Below are 27,753 nucleotides of genomic sequence, written 5' to 3' on the forward strand. Positions count from 1 at the left end.
TTATAGTATAGATTTCGTTTTCTTTGTTTTATTTATTATGTGAATCTGTTTAAGTTGGTTAATTATGTTTTACAGGTTATTTAGATTAAATTTTAAAAAATTGTAAATTATAAATTAAAAATATTTAAAAGACAATTTTCAACTAATGAAGAAACACCCACGTATATTTTACTGCGTCAGGAGTTGGAGGAACTCTTGACGCCCTATACATGCATTGAGAGTTCTTTGACTAACTCCCGACGCCTTTGTTTCATACGTCGGGAGTTCCTCTCCCGACAGGTTTTTCCCAACCAAACTCCTGACAATCCATTATTCGTCGGAAGAGACTCTCCCGACGCATTTTCCACCCTTTCCTGGCGATTTGTGACATCAGGAGAAGTTCGATTTCTTGTAATGATCATAGAATCAACAATATGTTTTTTAGCTAATTCAACATGTAGAGTGAGAGAATCAAGTTTGTTCGAGGACATATACTTTAATTAGTTGTGCTATTTTCAATCAGCAATATTATAACTTTTGTATGCTCCTTTGTCAATTTGAAAATAGTTTATTAGATAAAAAAAAAATCTATTAATATTCTAAATATCAATAGTTTAATCCTCACTTCATTATTGAACTTAAAAAACATAAAAGTTAAAAAAAAACACACACACATAAATCATATTTAGTTATTGAACTTTTATGACCATAACAAAATTTCAAAATTAACTATCAAAATTTTATCATGTAAGGAATTATTATTTTATTATTTATTTTTTCTAAAATATAGAATTGATCGTTAAATTAGTTTATCAATCTACATATATAACAAATCTCATTATCATATCATATTAAAGTTAAGGAACCGAATTATTATTAAATTAAGACTCCATTTGAGATTGTTGAAGCTTTTAATAATTACCGACAGCTGTGCTTTTAGAAAAATCAATTGTGTAATGACATAAAACATTGTTTGATAAATTTTAATTTTAATTAAAAAACTAGTTACGTTATTTAGTAAATTAATACTAAATTGATGTAATTTAGTTATATGAACCAAACTAGGTTTACTCTTTCAATTATTTTCATATGATTTATTTAAAATTGCATGTATTTAAATTTTAACTAATTTTATTTAATATAAATTATTTGATAATTTTTTTTAAAAAAATAATTGTTATAAAAATGAATAAATTAAAATTTGAAAATAGACCTAACAAATTATATCAATTTGAAATAATATTATCAAAATATATTTATTTAAAAAGCAAAGAAGCTAGCAAATTTTTAAGAAAACCAAATCTAAAAGCTAGAAATCATAGCTTTTACAATTTCAGAGTCTGTGTTTTTCTAGGGAGAAAAAAAAAAAAAAAAAAAAACTACAGAACATGAAAAATGGACCGAAGCCCAGAGCATAGTGGGTTGGATTAAAATCTTATCCTTTTGAAATTCAGAAAACAGAGGGGAAAAAAATAATAAAAAAATAAAAATAATAAAAAAGAAAGAAAGAAAAAGCCTCTTAAATACGTTATAGGAAGGCTCCGGCGAAAGCAGTGGCGCCGTCGCGTACGGAGGCTAGGGTTTTAGGAAACGGTTAGATTTCGAAAGAATTTTAGGGTTTAAGTTCAGAAGAGAAAGAGTAGAAGGATGTTGTACATTATAGGTTTAGGATTGGGAGACGAAAAGGACATCACTCTCAGAGGATTAGAATGTGTGAAAAAATGCGAAAAGGTTTATATGGAAGCCTACACTTCTCTCTTATCCTTCGGCCTTGCTTCCGACGGCATTTCTTCTCTGGTATTGCTCTTCTTTCCCAGATCTCCCTCACAAACTTCTTCTTTCTCTGGATTCTGAATTCGAGTTTTCAAACAGGAGAAGCTCTACGGGAAGACTATTACAGTTGCAGATCGGGAAATGGTGGAGGAGAAGGCCGACCAGATGCTCTCCGAAGCTCGCAACTCTGATGTTGCTTTTCTTGTTGTTGGCGACGCTTTCGGGTACGAAGTTTCCATTTTTTTAAGCTTTTTACGGTTCTGGATGATTTCTTCTGTGATCTCAATTCGATCATTGGTTAAATTTCAATTTAGTTTTGAATTAAAAAAATCCCCCATTACGATTTGTATTTTAAAACACATAGGTTTCACAATTCTTCAAATTATTGGATTGATGTTCATTTGAGATAACTGCAAAAATCATATTTATAGTCCCGGTTTTTCATTAATTTCAGTGGGTTTTATCTTTTCGTATACTTCTATTATTATCTACTTCTTTGGTAGAAGAATAATTTTATTTAGGTGTTGACTTTATTTCAAAAAAGATCAAGTGAATATGAGGATGCAATGGAAAACTTAGCTTGAAAGTTGCCATAAGTTTTCATATGGTTATGATTACGATTTTCATTTTAAAAGTGTTAAAAGACATAATTTTCACACGAGACAAATGAAGGGATTGGTGCGTATATTACCAGTTTTTTTTTTTTTTTTTTTTGGTAAAAAAAATTAATTTGAGTCGTTTTTCATCTTTTGGCATACTTCTATTTTTCTCTACCCACGAAATGATCTTTCTTGCTAATTTAGTAGGACTTTAGGAGAAGAATAATTTTACTTAGGTGATATCCTTTCAGTAAAAGATCGAGCCGGGTTTAGTTTATAGTACAACAGGGAGTTGTATGTTACGTTTGGAAAGGATGAATCACTTCTGAAAGAGGAATCTATTGATTTTCTTCCAATTGGTTGGACTGTATGTGCAATTTTGAGTTTATTTTAAATAAGATGAAGTGAAAAATAGTGATCTAATTTAAAGCTCGGGTTGAGTTTGTTTTCCCTCTTTTATTGCGTTATGCTCATTTTCATTGAACACCTTATCAATGGGGGCGCGGAGACCTTTTTTCTACTTTGAAGATGTTTGCAATTGGATTTGCTTTTGAGCAAAATATTTATCTTCTATATACTGTGTCATAATACAGAGCCACGACTCACTCTGATCTGGTAGTTCGAGCAAAGAGTTTGAGGATTGAAGTCAGAGTGGTGTACAATGCATCTGTGATGAACGCAATTGGAATTTGTGGGTTGCAATTATATCGCTACGGGGAGACCGTTTCGATACCCTTTTTTACTGAAACGTGGAAACCGAGTAGCTTCTATGAGAAGATTCAGAAAAACCGTGGACTTGGTTTGCACACGCTCTGCTTGTTAGGTAGGATACTGTTCTTAATCATTCAGACCAAGATATTATGACTCCAACATGAAAAATAGTCTTGAAGTTAAGCTAATTCCATTGTATTGTATAATATCATGTTCTGTAAACCTTTTTTTTCCAATATTTTGAGAATGGTATAAATTTGGCTCTATGTTTATGTTAAAGTCATGATGTTTTTTTTCATCTCTAGCGATGACTAAGGAGCCTTGTTATTATATTTTGTTTAGTGTTCTTGAATGTTGTGGTTGAAATGTTTTGAAGTCTTCTGCTGCAGCTGCTTGTTACTGACGATTAGTGCCTTGTTATATATGTATGTATTTCATTCACACATCTAGTTAAATATTATATTTCTCCAGATATACGAGTGAAGGAACCTTCTTTGGAGTCTTTATGCAGGTTTGTAACTGATCCCCTACCACATCGGTCGCCTAACAACTTTCTATGCTTCCCATGTTCTAATTAGTAGTTTAATCATTCTGCAATTGGTGGAAAGTTCTTTTTTCTGATTTACCTAAAATTTTCAGGGGAAGGAAAGAGTATGAACCACCCAGATTTATGTCTATAAACACAGCAATTGAACAGCTCTTGGAGGTTGAGCAAATGGAAGAACAATCTGGTATGAACACGTAAATGACCTGAAATTTTTGGTTTTATTGAGAAGGCCAAAGAAACAAAATATCTTTTACTGCCTGTTGATGAGGAAATCTACTTTCCATTCTGCAACGCGCGGAACGGAATAATATTCTTAAGCAAAGCTTGGAAAACTATTGTGGTTAGGCTCCAGAGTAAAGAGAACCCCAAGCTAACGTGATCGTCGGAATCATTTTAGCTAATGCCACGCCGGTATTTCAAGTTTTGCTTTAGATTGTTTTCCCGTTTTGTCAGTAATATATTTGACGGTAGAGTTTAGTTTGTCCAAACGGTATGGCTAGGTGAGAAATGTTTGTAATTGCTTTCATGCTGCAGTATACAACGATGACACACTGTGTGTGGGATTTGCTCGTCTCGGAAGCGAAGATCAGATGATTGTTGCAGGCACCATGAAGCAGTTGAGAAGTATTGATTTTGGGCCGCCTCTACATTGTCTTGTGATTGTTGGAAAGACCCATCCTGTTGAAGAAGAAATGTTGGACTTTTATAAATCTGGAAATGAGAATCTTGAACAGAACAGAACTACATAATTATCCTTCAAATTCAGGTTATCTTTCAGAATCCTGTTGTACCATTACTTTTGAAAACTTGCAAATTCTGTTTATTTATATTTTGAAAGTTATTTATATATGAACTTTTCTTGGATTTCTTTGTTAAAATTGCTTTAAAAATCAGTTCAAAGAACTCATAAAGTTGACAGATTGGTAAGAGATGAATTTTAGAAATAGTTGTATTGATTTGAGTGATATGAGTTAGCTTTTGGAACTTTCTTGTTAGTGTTCTTTTATAAATTTTGGAAATATATTTGCAATGTTTCTTTTCTAACATGAAAATTATTTTGGTTTCTGAATTTCAAAGAATAGGTACATTTAGTCTTCATATTACTAAGATACCTTTTGGTAATCCTTGATTTTTTAAGAATAGGTTTAAAAGGGTCCTCATTAAGTTTTAATAAAAAATTGATATGTGACTGACATGACAAGATGACTTCGAAAAAAATGTCGATTAATCTTTTCATTTTATTCTCCCCTCCCTCAACCTCCTCTCTTATTCTCTCTCCCCTTGCATTCTCACTCGTCTCTCTCTTCCATCCACATTCTAGGTTCCATACCAAATCTTTCAAAAATAAATAAATAAATAAAATAATAAAATAATGGAAATAAATTCAATCTAAAATTTTAATCGTCGTCGGTGTTACTTTAAGATTTGCTTTAAGATTATTATGTAATCAATTTTAATAAAAATTAACTTTAAAAAGATTAAATTAAGATTTATTGAAAGTATATGTATTAATTTTGACAACTGATATATATATATATATATATGATAGATATATATGCTAGTTTGATTTTGTTTAATATTTAGGTACTTTTTTTTAGTTAGATTTGGACATTTTTTGTGACATGATTTTGAGAATTGTGTGTTAAATTTTGTGTAGCTTATACAATGGTTCACCAAAGTTTAAGTTAGTTTTAAAGAGAGATTTATTAGTCCACTCATTTAAATTTAGTTTTGAATTGGATGAAATTGAAAGTATTAGTTTAGGATTTGATTCTATTTTTGGGGGCAAAATACAAGGGTAAAAGTAATTTTTTTTAACCTTACTTTCTAAGACAATGAATATTCTAAGCTTAGGAAGCCCATCACTTTCAAAGGGTTTTGGACCATTGTGGATGGATGGAGGTGTATGATAACCCATTGGAATCAAATTTTTCTTGGTCCATGAATGTTTTAACTCTGTTCCATAAATTGATATTAGATACTCTGCTTTCACATGAACAAAACCCCCACCTGAAAGAGGAATCATTCTCTCTATTTCATTTGTGGCCCTGATTCATTGTCTTTTAAAACTGACTAAAGTTATAAAGTTTTATAATGGTTAATTTTGTTAACTATTAGTAAGTTTATGTGAGGGTTGATGATTGTAATTTTATTATTAAAGTGAGCGTAATTCAACAAATACACTTCTTCGTTTAAAATCAAATGTTCGATTCTCTATATCTCACTTATATTAATAATAAAATTGTAATTTTCATTTAGTTATTTAGTTAGTATTGTTGACTAAATGACGGTTTAATTTATTTCATATTAGTTCGTTTAGCATGATGTGACAAATTAAAAAAGAAAAAAAAAACGAGAAATAACTAGACAAAATAGAATGGCATGGTCTAAGAGTTAGGTACATATTTTTTATAAAGTGACAATGAAGTACATGTCATTTGATTTCCAATTTACTTTTTTGTGTGATTCATCTCCTCTGTAGTGTCAAATCAAATAAACTCTACATGTATTTATTTAGTTAATAGTACTCATTGACATAGTTGAAATATTTTGAACTTTAAAATTAAATTGCTAGGATTATCAAATTTACTACTAAATTTATAGTTTAGCTGTTAAAATGAGTATATGTCAATTAGTTGAGATATATACCTTTAATTGAGAGATCAGATGTTCGATTCTCTCACTTCGACCTGAACTAAAAAAAAAACTTAAATTTTTTTGATTATAATGTAAATCAAAAGACATTTTTTTGAATTAGGGTGACATGTACACGCACTCACCTATTTATTTTATCCTTTTGACAATAAATAATGTTGGGACAACAACTCTTTATAATTTCTAAAATAGTATAAATATCGACAACATACGTATTAATAAATATAGATTAGATTTTTACTCATAATCATGATCATATCGCCCATTTTAAGATAACAAACCTCTTGATTAACCGAGATAATTATTCTTAGTCATAATCATTCGTAGTAGGACTTTAATCGCACATCTAATGGAGAGAGCTCATTCCATCACTAAAAGAATTTTGACTAAAAACAATAAAAAGACAAATTCTTGTGGAAGTAGAAATAATATTGGAATCAAACACAGCACAACTTATCATCTTCATTTTGTAAAAGTTAATAAATGGATGGCAAAGAAACCGAGTGAATCAAAGAACACGACTAAGAAAAGGGTTAGTGCAAATTTAGTCCATGTAATTTTAGAAAAATTCAAAAAATTTAGAATTTAATTCCTATAGTTTATAATTAGAATTTAGTTTCTATAATTTATTGAGTTTTTATCCAAACATATAGATATTTATGAAGTTTTATTAAATCATAAATACTAAATTTTAACTTTTAAAATCATAAAGATTAAATTCTAACTTTCTCTAAACTATAGAGACCAAATCTACAATTTAAAAAAGAAAATTTTCACAGATAGAAAAAATGTCAAACTATTTACAGACATAGCAAAAAAAAAAAAAAAAAAAAAACTACTTATAGATTTCTATCTACCAACTTCTATCAAAGAAAATTAAATAGTTTTCTTATCTTTCTATTTTTGAAAATCCCCCATTAAAAAAAGAAAAAAAAAAGAACAATAAATTGCAAATATCATCCCTGAAGTATCGTGGTAGCTTCAATTTTTTGAATCCTCAAACTTGTGTTGAAATTGGACTCTCAAACTTATAATAGTTATAGAAATGAGACATCCAAATGATAAAAATTGAACTACCAAATATAGAGAATTGTTATAATTTCTATAATGATATAAATTTGAGAGTAAAAAACTTTTAACAGTTTTGTAAGTTTGAGGACTCAATCAATTATAGTTTCATGATAGTAAGATATTCTAGGGGTAGAAAAAAAAAAAAGAAAAAAGAAAGAAAGAAAGAAGGATGGGAAAATGTGACAAGCACGTGAGGTTATCAACAAGTGGTTGTCCAAAAGTGGAAGTAAAACGACAGAGATGGTCAAACAACACTGCGGGATTTGGAAGGTTTTACGTTTTGATGTCCCAAAAACGATTCTAATTCAGCGTTTGTTTCTTATTTGTATGTAATCATTTTTAATTTTAAGAAAAGCCATGCCCACGTGAACCACTTTTTAGTACAATGTCTTTGTCCCTAAAAAACAACATCTCTTGCTTTTTCCCTTTCACTTCCATCTTAAATGTAATAATATCTTCTTCTACAGTCACACCCACTCGTGTCCCTTTTTCCCCTCTAAAAAGAGGATTTGATTTCTAACCCTTTTTAGTACCCTCCACAATACATGTCTTCTCGTTTTCCAATAATAATTCGTTGTAATAAAGGAAAGCCACGACATCCCGATGTTGTTTGTTCACCCTATACGATCCCATTGTGACCATTAATTGTCACATCGTACTTCCAAAACTTGTCTTCAAAAATCATAAATATGTCATTTCATTCTTACAGAACTAAGATGGGTTTTTTCTATCCTATTTTCGTACTCCATACATCTCTTATGGTCTTAATACTCGAGGAGAGTCATCACTCTTTTCATATTTTCTCACGAGAGGATAACATTCAAATTGATGAACGTTTAGATGCGGGGAGGGATGTCCCAATTATATCTTTGATATTTCATTTTATTGAAAATTTTGTTTGAAATTCTAATGAATGAAATTGAGTATAATGTAATGATGGTGGCCACATGAGCGTAGCTCAACTCGTACTATCGACTTCGAAGTCAAAGAGGTTCGATCCCCCAACCCACACTTTAATTACAATATCTTTGCATATATATATATATATATATATATATATATAATGATGGTGAAATTTTTAAAATTAGTATCGAATTCTTGTACGGAAGTGTGTGATCACTTTTACCCTAATTTTGTTATAAGAATTAATACAAAACAGAGAAATAAGAACATATTTAGCATGCCTTTCTACATTAGAAAAGGGAAGAAGATTTATACTTTTGTAGATCTAAGTCTTCAAGGTCTTTTCCTGGTCTTCTAAAAACAACATGTACAATCATGAACATAACCAAAGATCTTCTCTGCTATTCTCTATTGGAACAATGAGTATTATGGGATTGTTGTGAAGATAGCAGGGAATTTTAACCTAACCGAGAACTCTACTCTGGTAAATTTTTCAGGGAGAATTATGACAAAAAAGGAGAGGTTTTTCTTTTCTGTTATGTTTTTTTCATAAAAATCGAGCCTGGAAAAACTCACCAACTGTTTTAGTGTAGATTACATATACCTCAAATAACACGTGAGGGGAGTTAACTCTCTTCATTCCACTCCTCCACGCTCCTACACATGCAAGGCAGTTATTTAACTAAACTATAACCAATATATTAAATTAAATTAAATATCAATTAAATCTTATTTATTTATTTAATTAAATATCTTATATTTAATTTAAATATATATGAATCATATTCCAACATATATATTCTCTCATAACCTATAGTTTTAATATGAACCTCATTAACATTAATTTAACTTATAGATTTTCAAAAATAGAAAAATAAATAAGGTATTTCAAATGGTAAAATTGTCGAAAATATTTACAAGATATAACAAAATTTGAGAACTATCAATGATAGACGCTGATAGACACTGATAGATGTCTATCAGTGGCTATCAGTATCTATCATTGATAGTTTTCAAATTTTGTTATATGTTGTAAATACCTTGGTTCTTCTTTCTATATTTAAAAACAACCCAATAAAGAAAACTATTTACACAAATAGAAAAATTTAATCTTATTTGATAGAGACTGATAGATGCTAATAGAAATCCATCAAGGTTTATCAGTGATAGAAACTGATAAAAGTCTATTACTGATACTATGTGATAAATGTTGATAGAAGTCATCAGTGTCTATCAATGTTTTTTTTTTTTTTGCTATTTTTATAAATAGTTTGAATTTTTTCTACTTGTGAAAATTTTCCTTCAAATATTAATATTATTCTCATATTATAAAGTTTAAATTTGAATCTAATTCAAAATTAACTTTATATTATAATATATCTATATACATTATATTAATTATATCATTAACAAAAATTTCCTTAAAATAATTTGAATACTTCAAATTCTTTCAACATTCAATATCCTTATTTTAACTGTTGTGAGCTAGTAGAGGGACCTGATGGATCTACAGTTATAGACTCCAATGGTACGAGATTAATTAATAAACTCTTTAATTATATTAATCAACAATTATTAACTATGAGACACTCCACTTAAAACCCATAGTTGCACTCCTATGAACGGTAGAATATTTATGTGTTCATTGATTTAACCATTTTAAAGTTGTTCGTAATTACAACTGGGTCAAATTACTGTTCTATGCTTGTGATTACTTATTACTCCTTAAGTACCATTGATCCTCTAATGAACAATCTATTTATGGTCTGCTAATAAACAAAGTCCCTCTTGGGTCAGTGAGAGGGTGAGGCCTCATTGTTCAAGTACTGGAGTCAACACTTAAGGGAATAACCTTTTTACTTACCTTAAGAACGGGAAGAAGTTAATTTCATCTTGTGGAGCTATGTTCCCAGCTCCTCACTTGATATCGTCCCCAAAATGGCAGACATATTGAGTCGACAACTAAGGCCATTCTCACCCTTACAAATAAAAAAACAATCCTCACAAGCAGAAGTTCATAACTCACTCAGGATTATGATCGAGTTACATGGTTATCGTTTGAAGTATCGATCTCTTAAGACAGTGTTACAAAGAGAGATTATATATTCAGTGGTACGATCTTATACAATCTCATTGTATAGGATACCTCCATTCACATGTCTATACACGAACTATTTATAACACTTACAAAATGGACCGCATCCATAGTGTTACTAGGATAAAACACTCAATCTTATCTATATACTAGAAATATTTTAGGTTGTTACTTCAACGTAATCCACTTGTATGTCAACCACATATTATTCAAGTTATATTAAATAACCCTGGATATTAGTTTATTGGATTTGAGTTATGCAAATAATAAATAACACTTTATTTATTTGAAAATTAATAATACTTTATTTATTCAATAATTTATTTACAAATTTATAGACTATGAAATGTAGAAAATAAATCCTAACAGGTATATGGTAAAATTTCAAATTATCCAAAGATTTAAATGAAAAGCCTATTATGAATATTACAATAATAAATAGATGCCCATTGCTTAGTGTTTCAAAAGTCATATGTCACCCTTCATATTGTCCATGTGCCTTGTAGTTATTCATGTTTAGTGTCCATGTAAGTCCACATTCTACTTGCCACTTTACCTATAAATAGTGGCATTTGGTGGAACTTAAAATCACACTCTTTGGTAAGAAATCCACTTCAAATTCCACTAAATTTTCTATTATCCAATTTTATAATTTTAGTTATTTTATTTTAAATTATATATTATTATTATTATTATATTATATTTTCTCCATATCCGTGTTTCTATTGTGCTCATCAATTTCATAACACGTTATCAACACGAGCTTCTGTCATTTTTTTGGCTAAAGGTAGGCTTAAAGGTATGTCGATTTTTCCCTCTTCGTTATAATTAATAAATTTAATGTTATTTTTCATATTCAATATATATTAAATTTCTAACATAAGTACAATATTTTATGATAGTACTGTCATGAAAAATCTTACAAAATTAGATTGTCGTCCTTGATATTAATGGCAACAATTATTTGTCATGGGTATTTGATGCCGAAATCCACCTGGATGCTATGAATCTTGGGGAGACTATTAAAGAAGGAAATACGACATCCAGTCAGGATAAAGCAAAAACTATAGTTTTCCTTCATTATCATATCCACGAGGGATTGAAAATGGAGTATCTTACAATAAAAGATCCCCGTATCTTGTGAAAAAAATTGTATGATCATAAAAAAACAATTATTCTTCCTAAAGATTGTTATGAGTCGATGTACTTGTGGCTACAAGATTTCAAATCCATAAGTGATTACAACTCCGCATGATTTAAAATTAGTTTGAAATTGTTATTATGCAGAGAGAGAATGACTGATTCTGATATGTTAGAGAAGACATTTTCTACATTTCATGTCTCGAATATGCTCATGTAGCAGCAATATCGAGAGAAAGGTTTTAAACAGTATTCTGAATTAATTTCATGTCTTCTCGTGGTCGAACAAAATAACGAGTTATTGATAAAAAATCATGAATCCCGACCAACCGGAACAACACCATTCCCTGAAGTGAATGTTGTAAATTTTAATAGTAATCGTGGTTGAGGTCGTGGACGCTGTCGAGGTCATGACCGTGGCAGAGGAAGAAATAATTATTATTTTCGTGGTGATCATTTTAATCGTTCAAATTTCAAAAGAAACACACAAAATGATGATCACAAAGGAAAAACTTCACAAGATAAGAGTTCAAAAAGTGTTGAAAATAACTGCTTCCTATGCAGAATGACTGGGCATTGGTCACGTACCTGTCGTACGTCAAAACACTTTGTTGACCTCTATCAGGTGTCCCTGAAGAAAAAAGAAAAAACGTGAAAGCAAATTTTGCATACCGGGATAATGATATATTTGACCCATCCCATATGATAAATTTGGATGTGGCGGACTTCTTTGAATCTTCTGAAGAGAAGATTGGTACAGTTGATGGAATATCACATGTTTCTTTTGATTTTAAGAATATCTAGACTTAATATTATTGTTTTCTTTTATCTATCTTCATGTTTTTTTAAGTAACTTTTGTATATTTTAAGTGTTGTTTTTCTTATTGTATTTTTTTTTTAATGAAGAAACATGGATTATTTTCATATATTGGATGACTAAAAAATGAATAAAGAAGATCTACGTCTGGCAGACAGTGCAACTACACATACAATACTTACAAATAAAAAATACTTTTCGAAATTGACAATGCTGAAAGTAAAAGTAAATACAATATTAGGTTATGCAAACTTGATCGAAGGTTTTGGAAAAGCAAATATTATTTTACATAGAGGAATAAAATTTACAATTGACAATGCATTGTTCTCTAATCAATCAAAGAGAAATCTTCTAAGTTTTAAAGGTCTATGTTGCAATGGTTATCATATTGAGACTGATAGTAAGAGTAATGTGGAATATCTATATATTATCTCTATTGTCTCAAATGAAAAACGTATATTGGAAAAGTTGTTTGTTTTATCTTATGGATTGTATAATACTCATATACGAGTAATTGAAACATATGCAATAATGAATCTAAAGTTCATGAATCTAGACATATTTACAATTTGGCTTGACCATCTGGGTCATCCATGATCTACAACAATAAGGAGAATCAAATGGACACCCATTGAAGAGTTCCTTGCTCTCAAGGAAAATTGATAATTAGACCATCACCAGCTAAAGTGGGGACTGAATCACCTGCATTTTTAGAATGAATTTACGGTGATATATGTGGACCTATTAACCCACCAAGTGGAACATTTAAATATTTTATGGTATTAATAGATGCATCCAGTAGATGGTCACATGTGTGCTTATTATCAAGTCGAAATCTTGCATTTGCAAGATTACTTGCTCAAATAATTAAGTTAAGATCACAATTTCTTGATTATACAATTAAGACCATTCGTCTTGATAATGTTGGTGAATTTACATCCCAAGCTTTTGATAGTTATTGTATGTCAATTGGAATAAGTGTGGAACATCCTGTAGCTCATGTTCATACACAAAATGGTTTAGCAGAATCATTTATAAAATGTTTGTAATTAATTGCAAGACCATTAATTATGAGAGCTAAGCTTCCTTGGGACATGCTATTTTGCATGCAACATCACTTGTACACATTAGACCAGTACCTTATCATAAGTACTCGCCATTACAATTAGCTTATGGTCATAAGCCAAATATTTCCCATTTGAGAATTTTTGGATGTGCAATATATGTTCTAATTGCTCCACCACAATGCACTAAGATGGGTCCTTAAAGGAGGTTAGGAATATATATTGGATATGATTTCTTATCAATTATCAAATATCTTAAATCCCCGACGGGTTATGTATTTACTGCACGATTTACTAATTGTGAGTTTGATGAGACAAATTTTCCAACATTAGGGGGAGGAATTAAGTTGGAAAAAGAAATTACATAGAATGCATCGTTATTGTCTCATTTAGATCCATATACATATCAATATGAACTTGAAGTTCAGAAAATAATCATTTGCAAAATATAGCAAATCACAACCATATGCATTTATAGTGTTGAGTTGTATGTCCTAAAACTCGTAGTTTTGTAAACAATAAACATGGAGTTTATTCAGACAAGTGTTGTTAATTGTTTAATAACTTTAAATCTAATAAACTACGAATCCTTGGCTATTTTCATGAATACTTGGACTTTATGTGGAGACATAAACTTGATCAAGTTTAAGTAAAATAGCCTAAACCGTCTATAGTACTTAAATTAGGTTGGGTACCTATTTCTGGAGATACTATTGAATATAACCCGCTTTATGATTGTTACAAATATTGTAAAGTGCCATAAATGATGTGATCAGTTCGCTCATGTAGAGACATATGAGCGGGGGTGTTCTACACGATGAGATTGTATAAGACAGACCACGAAATAATCACTGTTACATATTAACACCGTTTACTGTTCATACTGATTACGTTCACTTATTGATAACCTAGACAACTTGATATGAATCCTGGGCTGTCTATGAACTCCTGTTTATTCACGACTGTCCCTTGATCTACATAGGTGAAGGTAAGCTTCGCTGCTCAATATGCCTTCCATTTCAGGGATAAGACCAAGTAGATGGTTGGGGACATAATTTGCAAGATAGAATTCAACTTTTACCCATTTTAGGGATAGTAGAAAGGTTGTTCCCTTAAGGGTTGATTCCAAGTCTTGAACAAGGGCCACCATCCTCTCGTTGGCCTGAGAGGGAATGGATTTAGTGATTATGATCCTAAATCAATTGTTCATTAGAGGGATAATGGTACCTAAGGAGAAAATATGTAACTCAGAGGTATTTCAGTATTTGACCGCTAAGGTTACGAACAATCTGTGAAGGATAAACTTATTGATGATGGTTATATCAAATGAACATATAATATATCTATAGTGAGGGAAGTGCAACTACAAGCTATAATGGACAGTCCTGTTAGTTAACGAATGTTGATTAACTAGGTTAAAGAGTTTGACCGGCTAGTCTCGGATCGTTGGAGCCCATGATCTGTAGGTCCATCGGGTCTCATTGCTAGCTCACTACAGACAAAATTGATGAACTAGGCGAAGTAAGAATTGGAAATGTTCAAATTTGGGCTTTAAGAAAAATTATGCTTTATATGAGATATAATTTATATTTAAATAATTAATTATTTTTTATAGTATACTTGATCATTAGCATGAAAGTGTTTTTTAAACTTGATTAATGTGATTAATCAAAGTTAGGTGTCAAAGACAATTTAATATATGATATTAAATTTATTTATCTTATTTAATTGAAATTATTTTAATTAAATAATTTCTAAATTTGAAAAATTGTATTTATTTATTTTTAATAAAAAATTAGTTAGTGAAAAAATCCAATTCTTGGATTTTCCCACTAACTAAGTGGATTTTGAAGTGACACTTCCCAAGCTTGACACCTAAAGTTTACATGTTAGTGGACTTTGAGGTGGAAGACTTGCAAGATAGGATTTGCATGTATTTTTTCTATAAATAGTTTGATTTTTGAATTTTGTAAAATCTAATGCTTCTTTGACCTTTGACCTAAACTCTTCCATCAAAATCTCTTTACTATCCTTTTACTAAAGTGATTTTCCCTTGTCTTTGCTACTAAAACGGTCCCACAACCGTGTTCTTCAACCAGAGAATAGGAAGAATTTGTCTTAGTGGTGTCGATCGAGCTCGGGAGAGGAAGATTGCGATGGATTCTAGAAAGGTTGTAATTTCTAATCCTTATGCATGCTTATTCTTGTTTTTATGTAATTAGAACATTATCGATCCTTACTCCACTGTGCATGTGTTCTTTAATATTCCAACAATTGGTATCAGCGCATGCTTATAACGTTCTATTGCATATTGGTGGGTGTTTTTTCATTTATTGAATGTTTGGTTGACTAAAGTAGATACATTATGGTTTTGGCATTTGTTTTCATTTAATTTCTTGTTGAAATTTGTAATTGCTCACATGTATATGAGCTTTTATGTGTGGCAAAGGGTCTGTAAATTTGCTAGAATCATTAGAGTCGTTATTAGGATGTAATTGCTCGATTCCGGCAAAAAGACAGCTTCAAATTTGGTGTAAACTGGCTCACAGACCCGAAAGTTTGCTTCTTGACCTGGAAATTCCGCTCCAGACCCGCGGCGGTCCGACCCGACTCGCTCCTCAATTAGCTTTTCCTCGTTTCTCGTGCATGCCTGTCCAGATATGACTCTGACCTGTCTATGCGACCGACCCGACCTAATTCGTCCTCGTTTCCTCTCGCGCGCCTGCTTCCTTGTTCGATCCGGCCCGACCCGAATCGTTGACCCGACTTCCCAACCCGTGCGCCTCCTATGTACGTCTGCGCTCGTTGGCCAGTTGACTTGGTTAAGCCGGTTTGATCGATTCAACATGGTTTTTGGAGTTTCTGAGCCAGTTCGAGTGGTTTTTGGCTGGTTCGAGTTGGTTTAAATTCAAAGAGTTTGAAGCCGGTTCGAGGGAGTTGTTTGCTTATTTTTATAATATTTTAGTTGTTTGATTGTTTTTATGCCAAAATCGGTCCACTTGAGTATGTTTATTTATTATGCATGTGATATATGATATTACTTTAATTATGTGTGCATAAAGTATGCCATGTAGTTTTTTTTTTTCAAAAACCTCACCATAGGATAAGCATGTGACATGCATTTGATATATATTATAAGTGTTATAATGTATATAGTATGAATGCTTAGTTTTAATATAAGTGTTATATTAAAGCATGTTATAAATGAATGTTCTAGGATTATAAATGTTGTAATTAATTTTATAATTGTTATAAAATAACTTAGACTTTCAAAATCTATAACAAAGATAAGATGCATGCTCAACTAGGGTAACTGGTGCAATTCAATCGCCTTTTAAAGAGTTAGAATATGTCGATTACTTGTAAAACAAGAGTTGTTTACTTAATCGGGGAGATCTTGTCTAAGATTAGGGGTACTTAAGTTGATAGTTTATGGAACACCTCTTACCTGGAGATTAAACTGGCGTCTAAGTCAATAACTCTAGTTTTATGAGCATGCATGAGTGGTGTAAGGTAATAAAATTGGTTTATCACCTAGACATCATATGTTAATCCTAGTATAAGAGTTAGACTAGGAAAAATCACCTAGACTTAGGTTGTTTAATATTAGCCGGTTAATAACCAAGTACATAACCAATCTTTTATAAAATAGAACACTTCAGTGGGAGCTTAATAGTATATAAGATATATTATTTCTAGCTCTCACTCCTAAGAGTTTACACCGTGAGATCCATGCTCGGCTTCGAGCTGCTATTAGCGATAACTTCCCTTCGAAAAGTGTTTACATGGGTCAATAACAAGGGGAATAGGGGATGTAGTTCATAGTAAGTGGGTGAAGGGTGTGTATCAACATGTCCTACAGTCTCTTCCATTAGATCACACCGTAAGATTCCTATGTTGCACTTGCTGGTTGGCTTTATGGGACCCTTTGCTAGTCGTTTAGCGTCGGTTATCTTTTCGGAGGGTTATAACATAGGATTTGGAACACCGTGAACTCTAGAAATGGATAGGGTTACTTAGGTTCGTTTTCAAACAATTATTTCTCCTTCGAGGGCTTGTTTGATTCCGATCTTTGTAATTCGAAAGTGGATATATACTTACAAGACTTACTAAGTTTTAGTAAAGATCTTGACCAAATGAACGGTAACTAAGTACTATAAGGATAAAAGTTATTCTGGTATTAGTATTTAGTCAAGAATGTCTTGATTCAATGAAGGAGTAGTCGATTGCCCTTCAGTGGGGGCTATTTTGACTCACTGAAGTATCGTAGTAAAAGAATAATGAGGACGGGTACATAATTTTTGCTAAATAAATTGGATTAAAAAGAGTTAAATCAATTATCTAATAATTTTTTTACTTTTTTAGCAATGCCATCATCCATTATATAATTGCTAGCTTCTGAAAAACTTAATGGCGATAATTACGAAACTTGAAAATCGAATATAAACACGATACAAGTAATAGATGATCTTCGATTCATTGTAACGGAGGAGTGTCCTCCATCCCCTGGTCCCAACGTAAACTGGACAGTTCGGGATGCATATGACAGATGTTTCAAAGCTAATGAGAAGGCTCAGGTTTATATTTTAGCCAGTATATCTGATGTACTGTCTAAGAAACACGAGAGGTTAACTATTGCAAGAGAGATCATGGACTCTTTCCAGGGGTTGTTTGGAGAACCGTCCACATATGCCATGCATGACACAATATTCGTTTACAACTGCAAAATGAAGGAAGGAACCTTCGTAAGGGAACAAGTTTTGAACATGATGGTTCACTTCAATATTGCAGAAGTGAATGTAGTCGTCACGAATGAGAAGAGTCAAGTTGGATTCATCATGCAGTCTCTTCCGAAGAGCTTTTTCAATTCAAAATGAATGTCATGATGAATAAGATAGAGTATAACTTGATGACTCTTTTCAACGAACTCCATATTTGTGAATCTTTATTGAAAAATAAAGGTTCGGAGGCAAAAGCAAATATTGCTTCCACTTCACAGAGGAAACCCCAGAAAAATTCGTCTTTTGGGAGTAAATTTTGGCCTTCCTTCTCCAAGAATAGAGGTATTAAAAAGAAAAAGAAGGAAATTGGGAAGGGGAAGACTCCAACTACACAAAAAGGCAAAAAGAAAGTTTCCAAAGTAAAATGTTCCATTGCAACAAAAATGGGCATTGGAAAAAAAATTGCTCTAAATATCTTGTCGAGAAGAAAGCTGAGAAAGAAAGACAAGGTATATTAGATATACTAGTTATTGAAACATGTATAGTGGAAAATGAAGATTCTACCTGGATATTGGATTCAGGGGCCACTAATCATGTTTATTTTTCTTCTCAGGAAATAGTTCTTGGAGGTAGCTTGAAGAAGAAGAGATTACTCTCCAGGTTGGATCAGGGAAGCGTATCTCAGCAAAAGAAGTGGGAGCTGTTAAGTTAACTTTTGGAAATAGATATCTGTATTTAGAAAATGTTCTTTATGTACTTCCTTGTATAAGTAAATTTTTGTCTTAATGAAGCGTTCATTACAAAAAAAGGTATACAAATCTGTTCTGCAAACTTAAATAGTAACTTATATAAGTTAAAACCATATAAAGTTGAAGTTGTATATAACAGAAAAATGTTTAAAATAGCTGAAACTGAAAGAAAAAGGCAACGCATTTCTCAGAGTACCTATCTTTGGCTCTTGAGACTTGGCCACATTAATCTCAATAGGATCAAGAGAATGACTAAAAATTGACTTCTAAACAAGTTAGAAGATACCGTTGTGTGAGTCATGTATCGAAGGAAAAATGACAAAAAGATCTTTTTCTGGAAAAGGTCGTCGAGCCAAAGAAACCTTAGAGCTCGTATATTCAGACCTCTGTGGACCAATGAGTGTTAAAGCATGGGGAGGTTATGAATATTTCATTAGCTTTATGGAAGATTATTCAAGGTACGGTTACATTACCTTATTCATTTTAAGTCTGAAGCTCTTGAAAAGTTCAAGGAATTTAAGACCGAGGTTGAGAACCAATTAGGTAAATTTAGTAAGACACATCGATCAGATCGAGGTGGGAAGTATTTAGACTTGAAATTCTAGGACTATATGATATAACACGGGATTCAATCACTGAAGAAACTCTTAAGCAAGAGAACCAGTGAGCGGAAGCAAGATCGTTCCAAATCCATTGTGAAAGAATAAAGCATTTACAAACATACAACCACAGTTATGCATCATCGAGTAAATTACAGCATTCTTTCATTTAAAACCAAAGGGAATCGAGTAACATACCTTTGAAGAAATCTTCTTCAAGTATTTCCTCGATCAACACCAGTCACACATCCACAAAAAATCGATCACGAGCATGAATGCAACGAACAACCAGTGTAACTCACAAACTGTCAGATCCTCAAACCCAATCGAGTAAGACTAGATCCTCGACCTTCGAACAGAAACACTCGACACTACCACTCGGTTTCCTTGGTATTCTCGGTGTGAGAATCCAAGAGGTGTGGGCTCTATATGGATTTGGTAGAGGGAATGAGGAACTCAACGATCGAGTAAACGATCAAGTAAGTGGAGAATGTCTAAGTTTATCGTATAGTGGGTACTCGATCGTCTAATAAATGAGAAGCTAACATCTTGTAAACTCGATGCCTCGTCTTTCGCTCTCACAAAGGCTATCGTATAGCTTTTTCTTTCACTCGATCGTTATGTGATGCCATCATGAAAAAATGAAACTTTTTCACTTTTATTCACCAGTAATTAAAACTGAGAGTAACTTCTCACTGAAACACGGTTAAAGGAGAAAATAATAACCAACTAAACAATTATCTTATAATTGTTTTATTATAAATAAATATAATAACTAATTTATCATATTATATTTATAACTTATAATTTTATAACACATCATATGTAATATTTAAACCACTGTTCTTTTCTCCTTTATGACATTTAATATAAATCATATTTATATTAATTTCTCCATTTAATGTATGTAATACATCAATTCAATTATATCACATATAATTGAATCAATTTAATTATATCATATATAATCAAATTCCCTCCTATTAATTTGAACACTTCAAACTAACCCAAAAACTAATTCCCAACTTGAATCCATTGAGCTACCAAGGAAACCTTATGCACCTGTAGCTTGAAGCTCCAATCGTACGTAAATAACTGACGAAACTTTTTAATCACGATATCCACTATCTGTTAACTTTCGGACACTCCACTAAAGACAGCTGCACTCTTCGCACTATATATATATTTCTTTGTCCATTGAATATAATCAATCAATATTACGATAATCCTTCACAAATCGCTCGTGCATACAGTTGGGCCAATTTACCATTTTGCCCCTATAGTTACATCTAACTCCTTAAGTACCACTAATTCCTCTGATGAACAATACATCATAGTCCTACTAAGAGTGAACACTTCTCGGGCCATGAGAAGGTGTGACACCATATTGTTCAAGCCCCGAAATCAGCCCTTAAGGGAACAATTTATCTACTTACCCCTGTTTTGGGGAATGAGTGAATTTCATCTTGTGTAGCTAAGTTCCTAGCTCTCCAATCAGACAAATCTCCATAGTAGTAGGTTTGAGTCGGCGATCTGGTCACTCGCACCCATGCAAATCAAAGAACCACCCTCATAGGCAGGAGTTCCCAACTCAATCAAGATTAAGGTCATGTTACCTATGGGCATCCTAGTGAAATGAAATCTCTGTCATGAACGGCGTTACATAACGAGACTAAACATTTCGTAGTTTGGTCTTATACAAACTCCTTTATATAGGATATCCCCGCTCGCATGTCTCCATATAAATGACCAGGGTCAAATCATTTGTAGCACTTAACAACATTTGTAACATCTACAATATGGGTCGTATCCATAGTGTCACCAAGATAAGGTTTCCCTACTTTATCCATATACTATAGACCATTTAAGTTGTCACTTAAGACATGAGCCACTTGTATGCCTCTACATAATGCTTAAGTTACAACGATAACCAAGGATCTTAGTTTATTGGTTAGTGATTGATGCAACTAAAATATCTCATATTTCATAGGCAGTAGTGAATAAAATATCTCATATTATTATATCACAAATGTTTGTTCATACACGTGTTTACAAACTACAGGACCCTACGAGATTTAGGGCATCAACCCCAATAATCTTCCACTTGTCCTAAAGCTAGTGGGATGTACAAGATAAATACAAGTACAAAACAATAAACTAGGGCACAAAGGCCCAATAAAAAATCTCCCACTTGCCTTAGTCCAGTCGCGGTCGGTCCCCTAAAACCATGCCCTGTGGGTGACCCTAAAAACTGTAGCATGAGAGCCTTCATAAACGGATCAACAACGTTATGCTCCAAAGCTATCTTCTTGACTATCATGTCTCTCGATGCACAATCTCGCGGATGAGATGGTATTTCCGCTCTATATGCTTGCCACGCTTATAACTCCTAGGCTCCCTGAAAATCGCCACAGTTCCACTATAATCACAATAAAGAGTGATGGGCCTAGACATGTCTGGAATAACTTCCAGTTCAATTAGGAACTTCCTGAGCCAAACGACCTCTTTAGTAGTTTCGCAAGCCGCTAAATACTCAACCTCCATGGTGGAGTTAGCGATGCACGCCTGCTTAGTACTTCGCCATACTACAACTTTTCGTTAAGAGTGAACACTGATCCTGAAGTGGATTTTCGAGAATCCTTATCAGTCTGAAAATTAGAGTCTGTGTATCCCGTAAGGATCAAATCCCTAGATCCATACACAAGCAGTAGTCCCTCGTTCTCCGAAGATACTTGAGGATATTCTTGATAGCTGTCCAGTGACCCTGTCCTAGATTAGACTAATATTTACTGACTATCCCCACAGTATAGTAGATGTTAGGTTTAGTACATAACATCGCATACATCAAACTACAAATGGTAGATGCATAGGAACCCCTCTCATTTCCTCAACCTCTTGAGGAGTCTTAGGACATTGTTCCTTAGACAATGTAACTCCATGTTGAAAAGGCAGTAGGCCCCTTTTTGAGTTCTGCATCGAGTACTTGATCAACATCTTGTCAATGTACGATGCCTGAGATAACACTAGCACTTTGTTTTTTCGATCCCAAAAGATCTGAATCCCAAGAACAAACTAAGCCTCTCCCAAATCTTTCATTTAGAATTGGGTTGCTAGCCAGTTCTTAACTGAAGTCAGTAAACCTACATCATTCCCAATTAGTAGAAGACCGTCTACATATAACACTAGGAAAACTGCTGAACTGTTGATGATTTTCTTGTAGACACAAAGTTCATCAATGTTTTGGTCAAAATCATAAGATTTTATCACAGTATCAAACCTTATGTTCCAAGATCGACACACCTATTTTTGCCCATAAATAAACCGATTCAACTTCCCACTTTTTGATCTTGACCTTGGGCTATGAATCCCTCGAGTTGCACCATATAAATGGTCTCCTCAAGATTACCATTCAGAAAGGTAGTCTTGACATCCATTTGCAATATCTCATAGTCATAATATGAGGCAATGGACAAGAGGTTACGGATAGACTTAAGTATGGCAATAGGCGAGAAAATCTCCTCATAGTCAACTCCTTCGACTTGAGTAAAACCCTTTGCCATGAGTCTGGCCTTGAAGTTTGCACCTTCTCATCAGCACCCCATTTCCTCTTGTAGATCCATTTACAACCTATAGGTTTAACCTCATTAGGTTGATCTACAAGATCCCATACTGAGTTGAAGTACATACACTCTATCTCGTGATCCATTTCTTTGACCCATTCATCTCGATCAACATCCTCTATTGCCTTTTTATAAGACAACGGATCCTCAACCTCGCCATCGACTACCATAAGCAGAATTTCAGTTAAACCCATATAGCGAATAGGTGGGTTCGCGACTCTCCCACTACATCGAGGTTTCCTCAACTTTTGAGGGGGATTTAACCTACGAAATGAACTTCCATCAACAACTCTTGTTGATGTAGTAGGCTCTTCAATAATTCTTGTTGAAGTTTCAGTAGTTTCATTAGAAAGCTCACGCAACACGATTTTACTTCTTGGACTGTGCTCCCTTATATGATCTTCCTCAAAGGTAGCGTTTGTCAAAAAAAAAACTCCTTGTTTTACTTAGGATCATAAAAATAACCTCTCATGTTCCTTTGGAATAGCCTACAAATAGGCACAGCCTTGGATGTGGTTCCAGTTTCTTAGGATTAGCCTCAAGCACATGTGCTAGGCAACCCCAGATGCGAAAGTGAAGCAAATTAGCTTTACCCACTTACTACAAAACCCTCTTGGAAGGAACACAGTTGAGGATATAAGTTTTAGTGTCTACTGCAAAACCCCAAAATGAGTTCGATAAGAAAGCGTAACTCATCATCGACCGAACCATGTCCAACAGGGTTCTGTTTCTCCTTTCCGATACACCATTCTGCCGAGGTGTACCAAGTGCTAAGAATTAGGAAACGGTTCCATGTTCTATCAAACAATTTTGGAACTCAGAATCCAAAAACTCTCTACCCCAATCTGATCGAAGTGTTTTGATCCATTTATCTAATGCGTTTTCAACCTGAACTCTTTGAACTTTTCAAAGGAATCTGACTTATGTTGCATCAAATAATCATACCCATACCTCGAATAATCATCAGTAAAAGTAATGAAATAATCGTAGCCTCCCCTGGCTCGCATATTCATTGGACCACAAAGGTCTGAATACACTAACTCTAAAGGCTCTTTAGCTCGATAACCTTTTTCAGTAAAAGTTCTTTTAGTCATCTTGTCTTCAAGGCATGACTCGCATACAGGTAAAAAATTCTCCTCAAACTCGCTTAGAAGTCCATTCTTTACCAACCTCTCAATCCTATTGAGATTAATGTGCCCTAATCGAAGGTGACTAAGTTGGGCATTTTCCTTAGGAGAAACTTTAAGTCATTTATTTTGAGTTACGACAGTTTTAAACATCTCTATGTTATAGAGGGAATTTGTTGCTAACGGCCTTAACACACACAAATTATTTTCCAGTTTAACTGAACGTATCTCAACACCACCTTTCAGAATAAACACTTTATTCACCGAAAAGTTGAGAGTATATTTACATTCAATCAAGTATTTTACAAAAATTAAGTTCCTCTTTAATTCAGGAACTACATATACATAATGTAAAATGATAAATCTATTCTATAAAGTCAACTAGAGGCCTCTCACTGCCACAACTGAGATGACATGCCCGGTGCCTACTCGTATCTTTATCTCACTAGTCTCAAGCTGCCACCAAGATCTAATCTCCTGAAAAGAAGAACAAACATGATTAGTGGCCCTAGAGTCTATAATCCAGGCATAATCATCATTCTTCACTAAACAAGTTTCCAAATCCAGTAAATCACATTTACATTGTTTGGCCTTGGCCTTAGCCTTCTTCCTTTCCTTTAACCAGCATGGAAAGTTCCGCTTCCAATGCCCACCCTGGTTGCAAAGGAAACATTTTCCTTTCTCAACCGACATTGGTCGCCTACCCCGCTGTGCGGCAAGTTGTGGGTTAGCCAGTGTCTTCCCCTTCCCCTTAATACCCATCTTCTTCTTCCACTTGTTAGTGTTGGAAGTAGAACGTGCAGGCTTAATTCTTGAGGCCGCACCCCGATGGAACTTCTTAGATGATGAAGCAACGTTTGCCTCACCAACCTTCTTCTCCTTACTGAAAGAAAGGATTGAAATGTCTGCAACTCGTTGAGGAAAGTTGTAAGGGTATAATCAAATTTGTTCAGAACAACATTGCTTACAAAGTGTAGGGAGCTTTTTGGTAATGTGTGCGGAATAAAGCTAACCTGCCTGCCCTCATCGATGCAAGCCCCATTCATCTCTGCCACATTAAAGTGGACAATCATGTTTAGAACATGTTCTCGAACAGATGTACCCTCCTCCATTTCGGAGTTAAGGATGCACTTAAGAGCTTCATGCTTGAGCTGCCCAGACGGTTGTCCGAACATTCCCCTCAGGGACTCCATGAGCTCACGAGCAGAGATCGTGGGCTCATGCTTCTTGGCCAAGACATCGTTTAGACTAGCCAAGATGTAAGCTCTGGCCTTCTTGTTTGTCCGTGTCCATTTCTCATATGCCTCTCGAACAGTTCGAGCGACGATCGGAGTTGGAATAGGAGGACACTCCTCCGTAAGGACGAACCGGAGGTCATCGAGGATAAGAATGGTATTACTCATGTTTTTCCAACTAACGTAGTTTTCGCCGGTCAATTTTTCGGTAGATAATAGAGCTAAAGTGGCGGTTGCTATTTAAAAGTTGCTGAAAAACATGAACAAACTTAATAAGTCTATTTGCATTACCACTTTTAATACCACTTTTAGGTTTTATCAAAATAGTTCTAATATACCCTAAGTGAAATGACATCTATTTTGCAATGATGTTCCAAAGAGGTAGGACAAAAGTCACCGGTGGGGTGATCAAGTGCCCTTTCACTTGGATGAGACATTCTCAATTTTTAGGAGGATACTTCCAGGGTGCCTCGAGGCCAAGGATAGATCTCACGGTGTGAACGTTAGGGAGAAATATGTAGAGGTTTAAGTGAAGTATCATATACCCAAGTACCTCCCACTGAATGTTCTACCGAGGGATTCATTAACTTAGGAAATCCGACTACTTATTTTATCTAAGTGTGAGTTTAATTTACTAAAAAACAACTCTTGATTTTGATAATTAAACAAGTTCAAATGAAGTCCCATTAAACATTTTAACAGACTATCATCAAATTTGCATGCATGCATCAAATCTATTTAATTCACCTTTCCAGGTCGGTTCCCAGGTAGGGGTATTCTGTTTCCGTCAGCTTAATTACCCCAGCCTAGACAGAACCCGCCTTAGACAAAAGGTCCCTTATAGATAGATTTGCTACATATTTAATCTTTTATTGGTCAATTTAATCCTATTAAACCGATTAAAAGATTAAACATACGTTTCGAGTCTCATTAGAACTGTGATCTTAGGTCTATCTCAATCAAATTTTAAAACTCTTTTAAAACATGATTCAAGCCTAAGCATGCATACATGTCTTTCTTATTGATTTTAGTTCTAATTTCCATTATAACTCTTATAAAAGAAACAACTAAGACCATCCATATTGCTAAGCTAAACTAGGTATTTATAACTCTTATAAATTATCCTAAGTGTCATGCTTCATGCAATGTCCATTCATTACTATATATAACTCTTATATAAATTGTAATGAACCAAGCATATATGCTTTCGTACACCCTTATACTATAACACTTATCAAATAAAGATGATGCATGAATATGCTTAATGCATGCATATATTATAACTATTATATTATATGATTCATAAGCTTGCTTTAAATAATCGAGTAGACGAAAACTATGCGATGAAGCATGAAGGGCACTTGGTCATGTAGTGTACCGAGTATGACATATGCCTAAACGATCAAGTAGACAAAAACTATGTGATGAAGCATGATCGTCTAAACGATCGAGATGCAAGTGTTGAGTATCATATACTGAGTGATCGAGTAGCCAGTGACTATGCGATGAGCATGCTGGCTTACTCGATCGTTTAGTGCGCACGCCTACCATGCAACGAGTATCCCATACTCAGTGATCATTTACTCTCATCGTTTACACGATCGAGTAGCTAACGTAACATAATCGAGTAAACTCTTTACTCGATCGCGTAGCATCAGCCGTGCAAGCGTTTAGTAATACAACACAATCGAGTAGAACTTTTATACACGATCGCCTTAGCCAAATATAAACGATCGTTTAGCCTAGGCTACACGATCTAACTAACCCTTGGTCTTCTTCTTCCTCGAAGTAAACTGCATCTTCATGCCTTGAACCTTTATCACGAACGACTTAAAACACTCCAAACACTTTGAATATAGACTCGATAGCAAGTTAATATGCCAAAAACAAAGGGGCCCTTACAAATTAACTTTGAAATGTAAAAAAAAAGCAGTAAACAGAGACAATCATCCTATAAACTCCATTAATTAACATCTACAAATACATCTAACACTTAAACACAAGGTAGATATGCTTAAAACCCACCAAGAATGTAAATGCAATTTAACACATCAATGGATTTAGGAATATCAGAACAATCTGGCTCTAATACCAATTGAAGGAACTTTTAAACAAGAGAACCAGTGAGCGAAAGCAAGATCGTTCCAAACTTATTGTGAAAGAATAAAGTATTTACAAACATACAACCACAGTTATACATCATCAAGAAAATTATAGCATGCTTTCATTTAAAACCAAAGGAAATCGAGTGATATACCTTTGAAGAACTCTTCTTCAAGTATCCCTCGATCAACACCAATCATGCGTCCACGAAAAATCGATCACAAGCAACCACGAACAACCAATGC

General features: G+C 33.5%; 1 protein-coding gene across 1 annotated transcript; it reads left to right on the top strand.

Moving 5' to 3' along the window:
- The first annotated feature begins 1,398 nt into the window (after positions 1-1,398).
- On the top strand, positions 1,399-4,487 carry LOC120075855 (Tetrapyrrole (Corrin/Porphyrin) Methylase). Its single transcript, XM_039029562.2, has 6 exons — positions 1,399-1,776; positions 1,852-1,976; positions 2,945-3,174; positions 3,534-3,573; positions 3,702-3,793; positions 4,144-4,487. Exons 1-6 carry the CDS (start codon positions 1,627-1,629, stop codon positions 4,356-4,358), a joined length of 852 nt encoding a protein of 283 aa, XP_038885490.1. The 5' UTR covers positions 1,399-1,626; the 3' UTR covers positions 4,359-4,487.
- Positions 4,488-27,753: the final 23,266 nt, after the last annotated feature.

This window comes from Benincasa hispida, chromosome 4, assembly GCF_027475165.1.
Source record: "Benincasa hispida cultivar pf3 chromosome 4, pf3_genome.v1.1, whole genome shotgun sequence".
Classification (NCBI taxonomy): Eukaryota; Viridiplantae; Streptophyta; class Magnoliopsida; order Cucurbitales; family Cucurbitaceae; genus Benincasa; species Benincasa hispida.

What these genes read in the sequence shown, in the direction of transcription:
- LOC120075855 (XM_039029562.2), top strand. Translation starts at nt 1,627, where the DNA reads ATGTTGTACATTATAGGTTTAGGATTGGGAGACGAAAAGGACATCACT. An exon ending in GCACACGCTCTGCTTGTTAG is followed by an intron (nt 3,175 to 3,533) that starts GTAGGATACTGT and finishes ATATTTCTCCAG; the next exon opens with ATATACGAGTGAAGGAACCT. An exon ending in TCTTTGGAGTCTTTATGCAG is followed by an intron (nt 3,574 to 3,701) that starts GTTTGTAACTGA and finishes TAAAATTTTCAG; the next exon opens with GGGAAGGAAAGAGTATGAAC.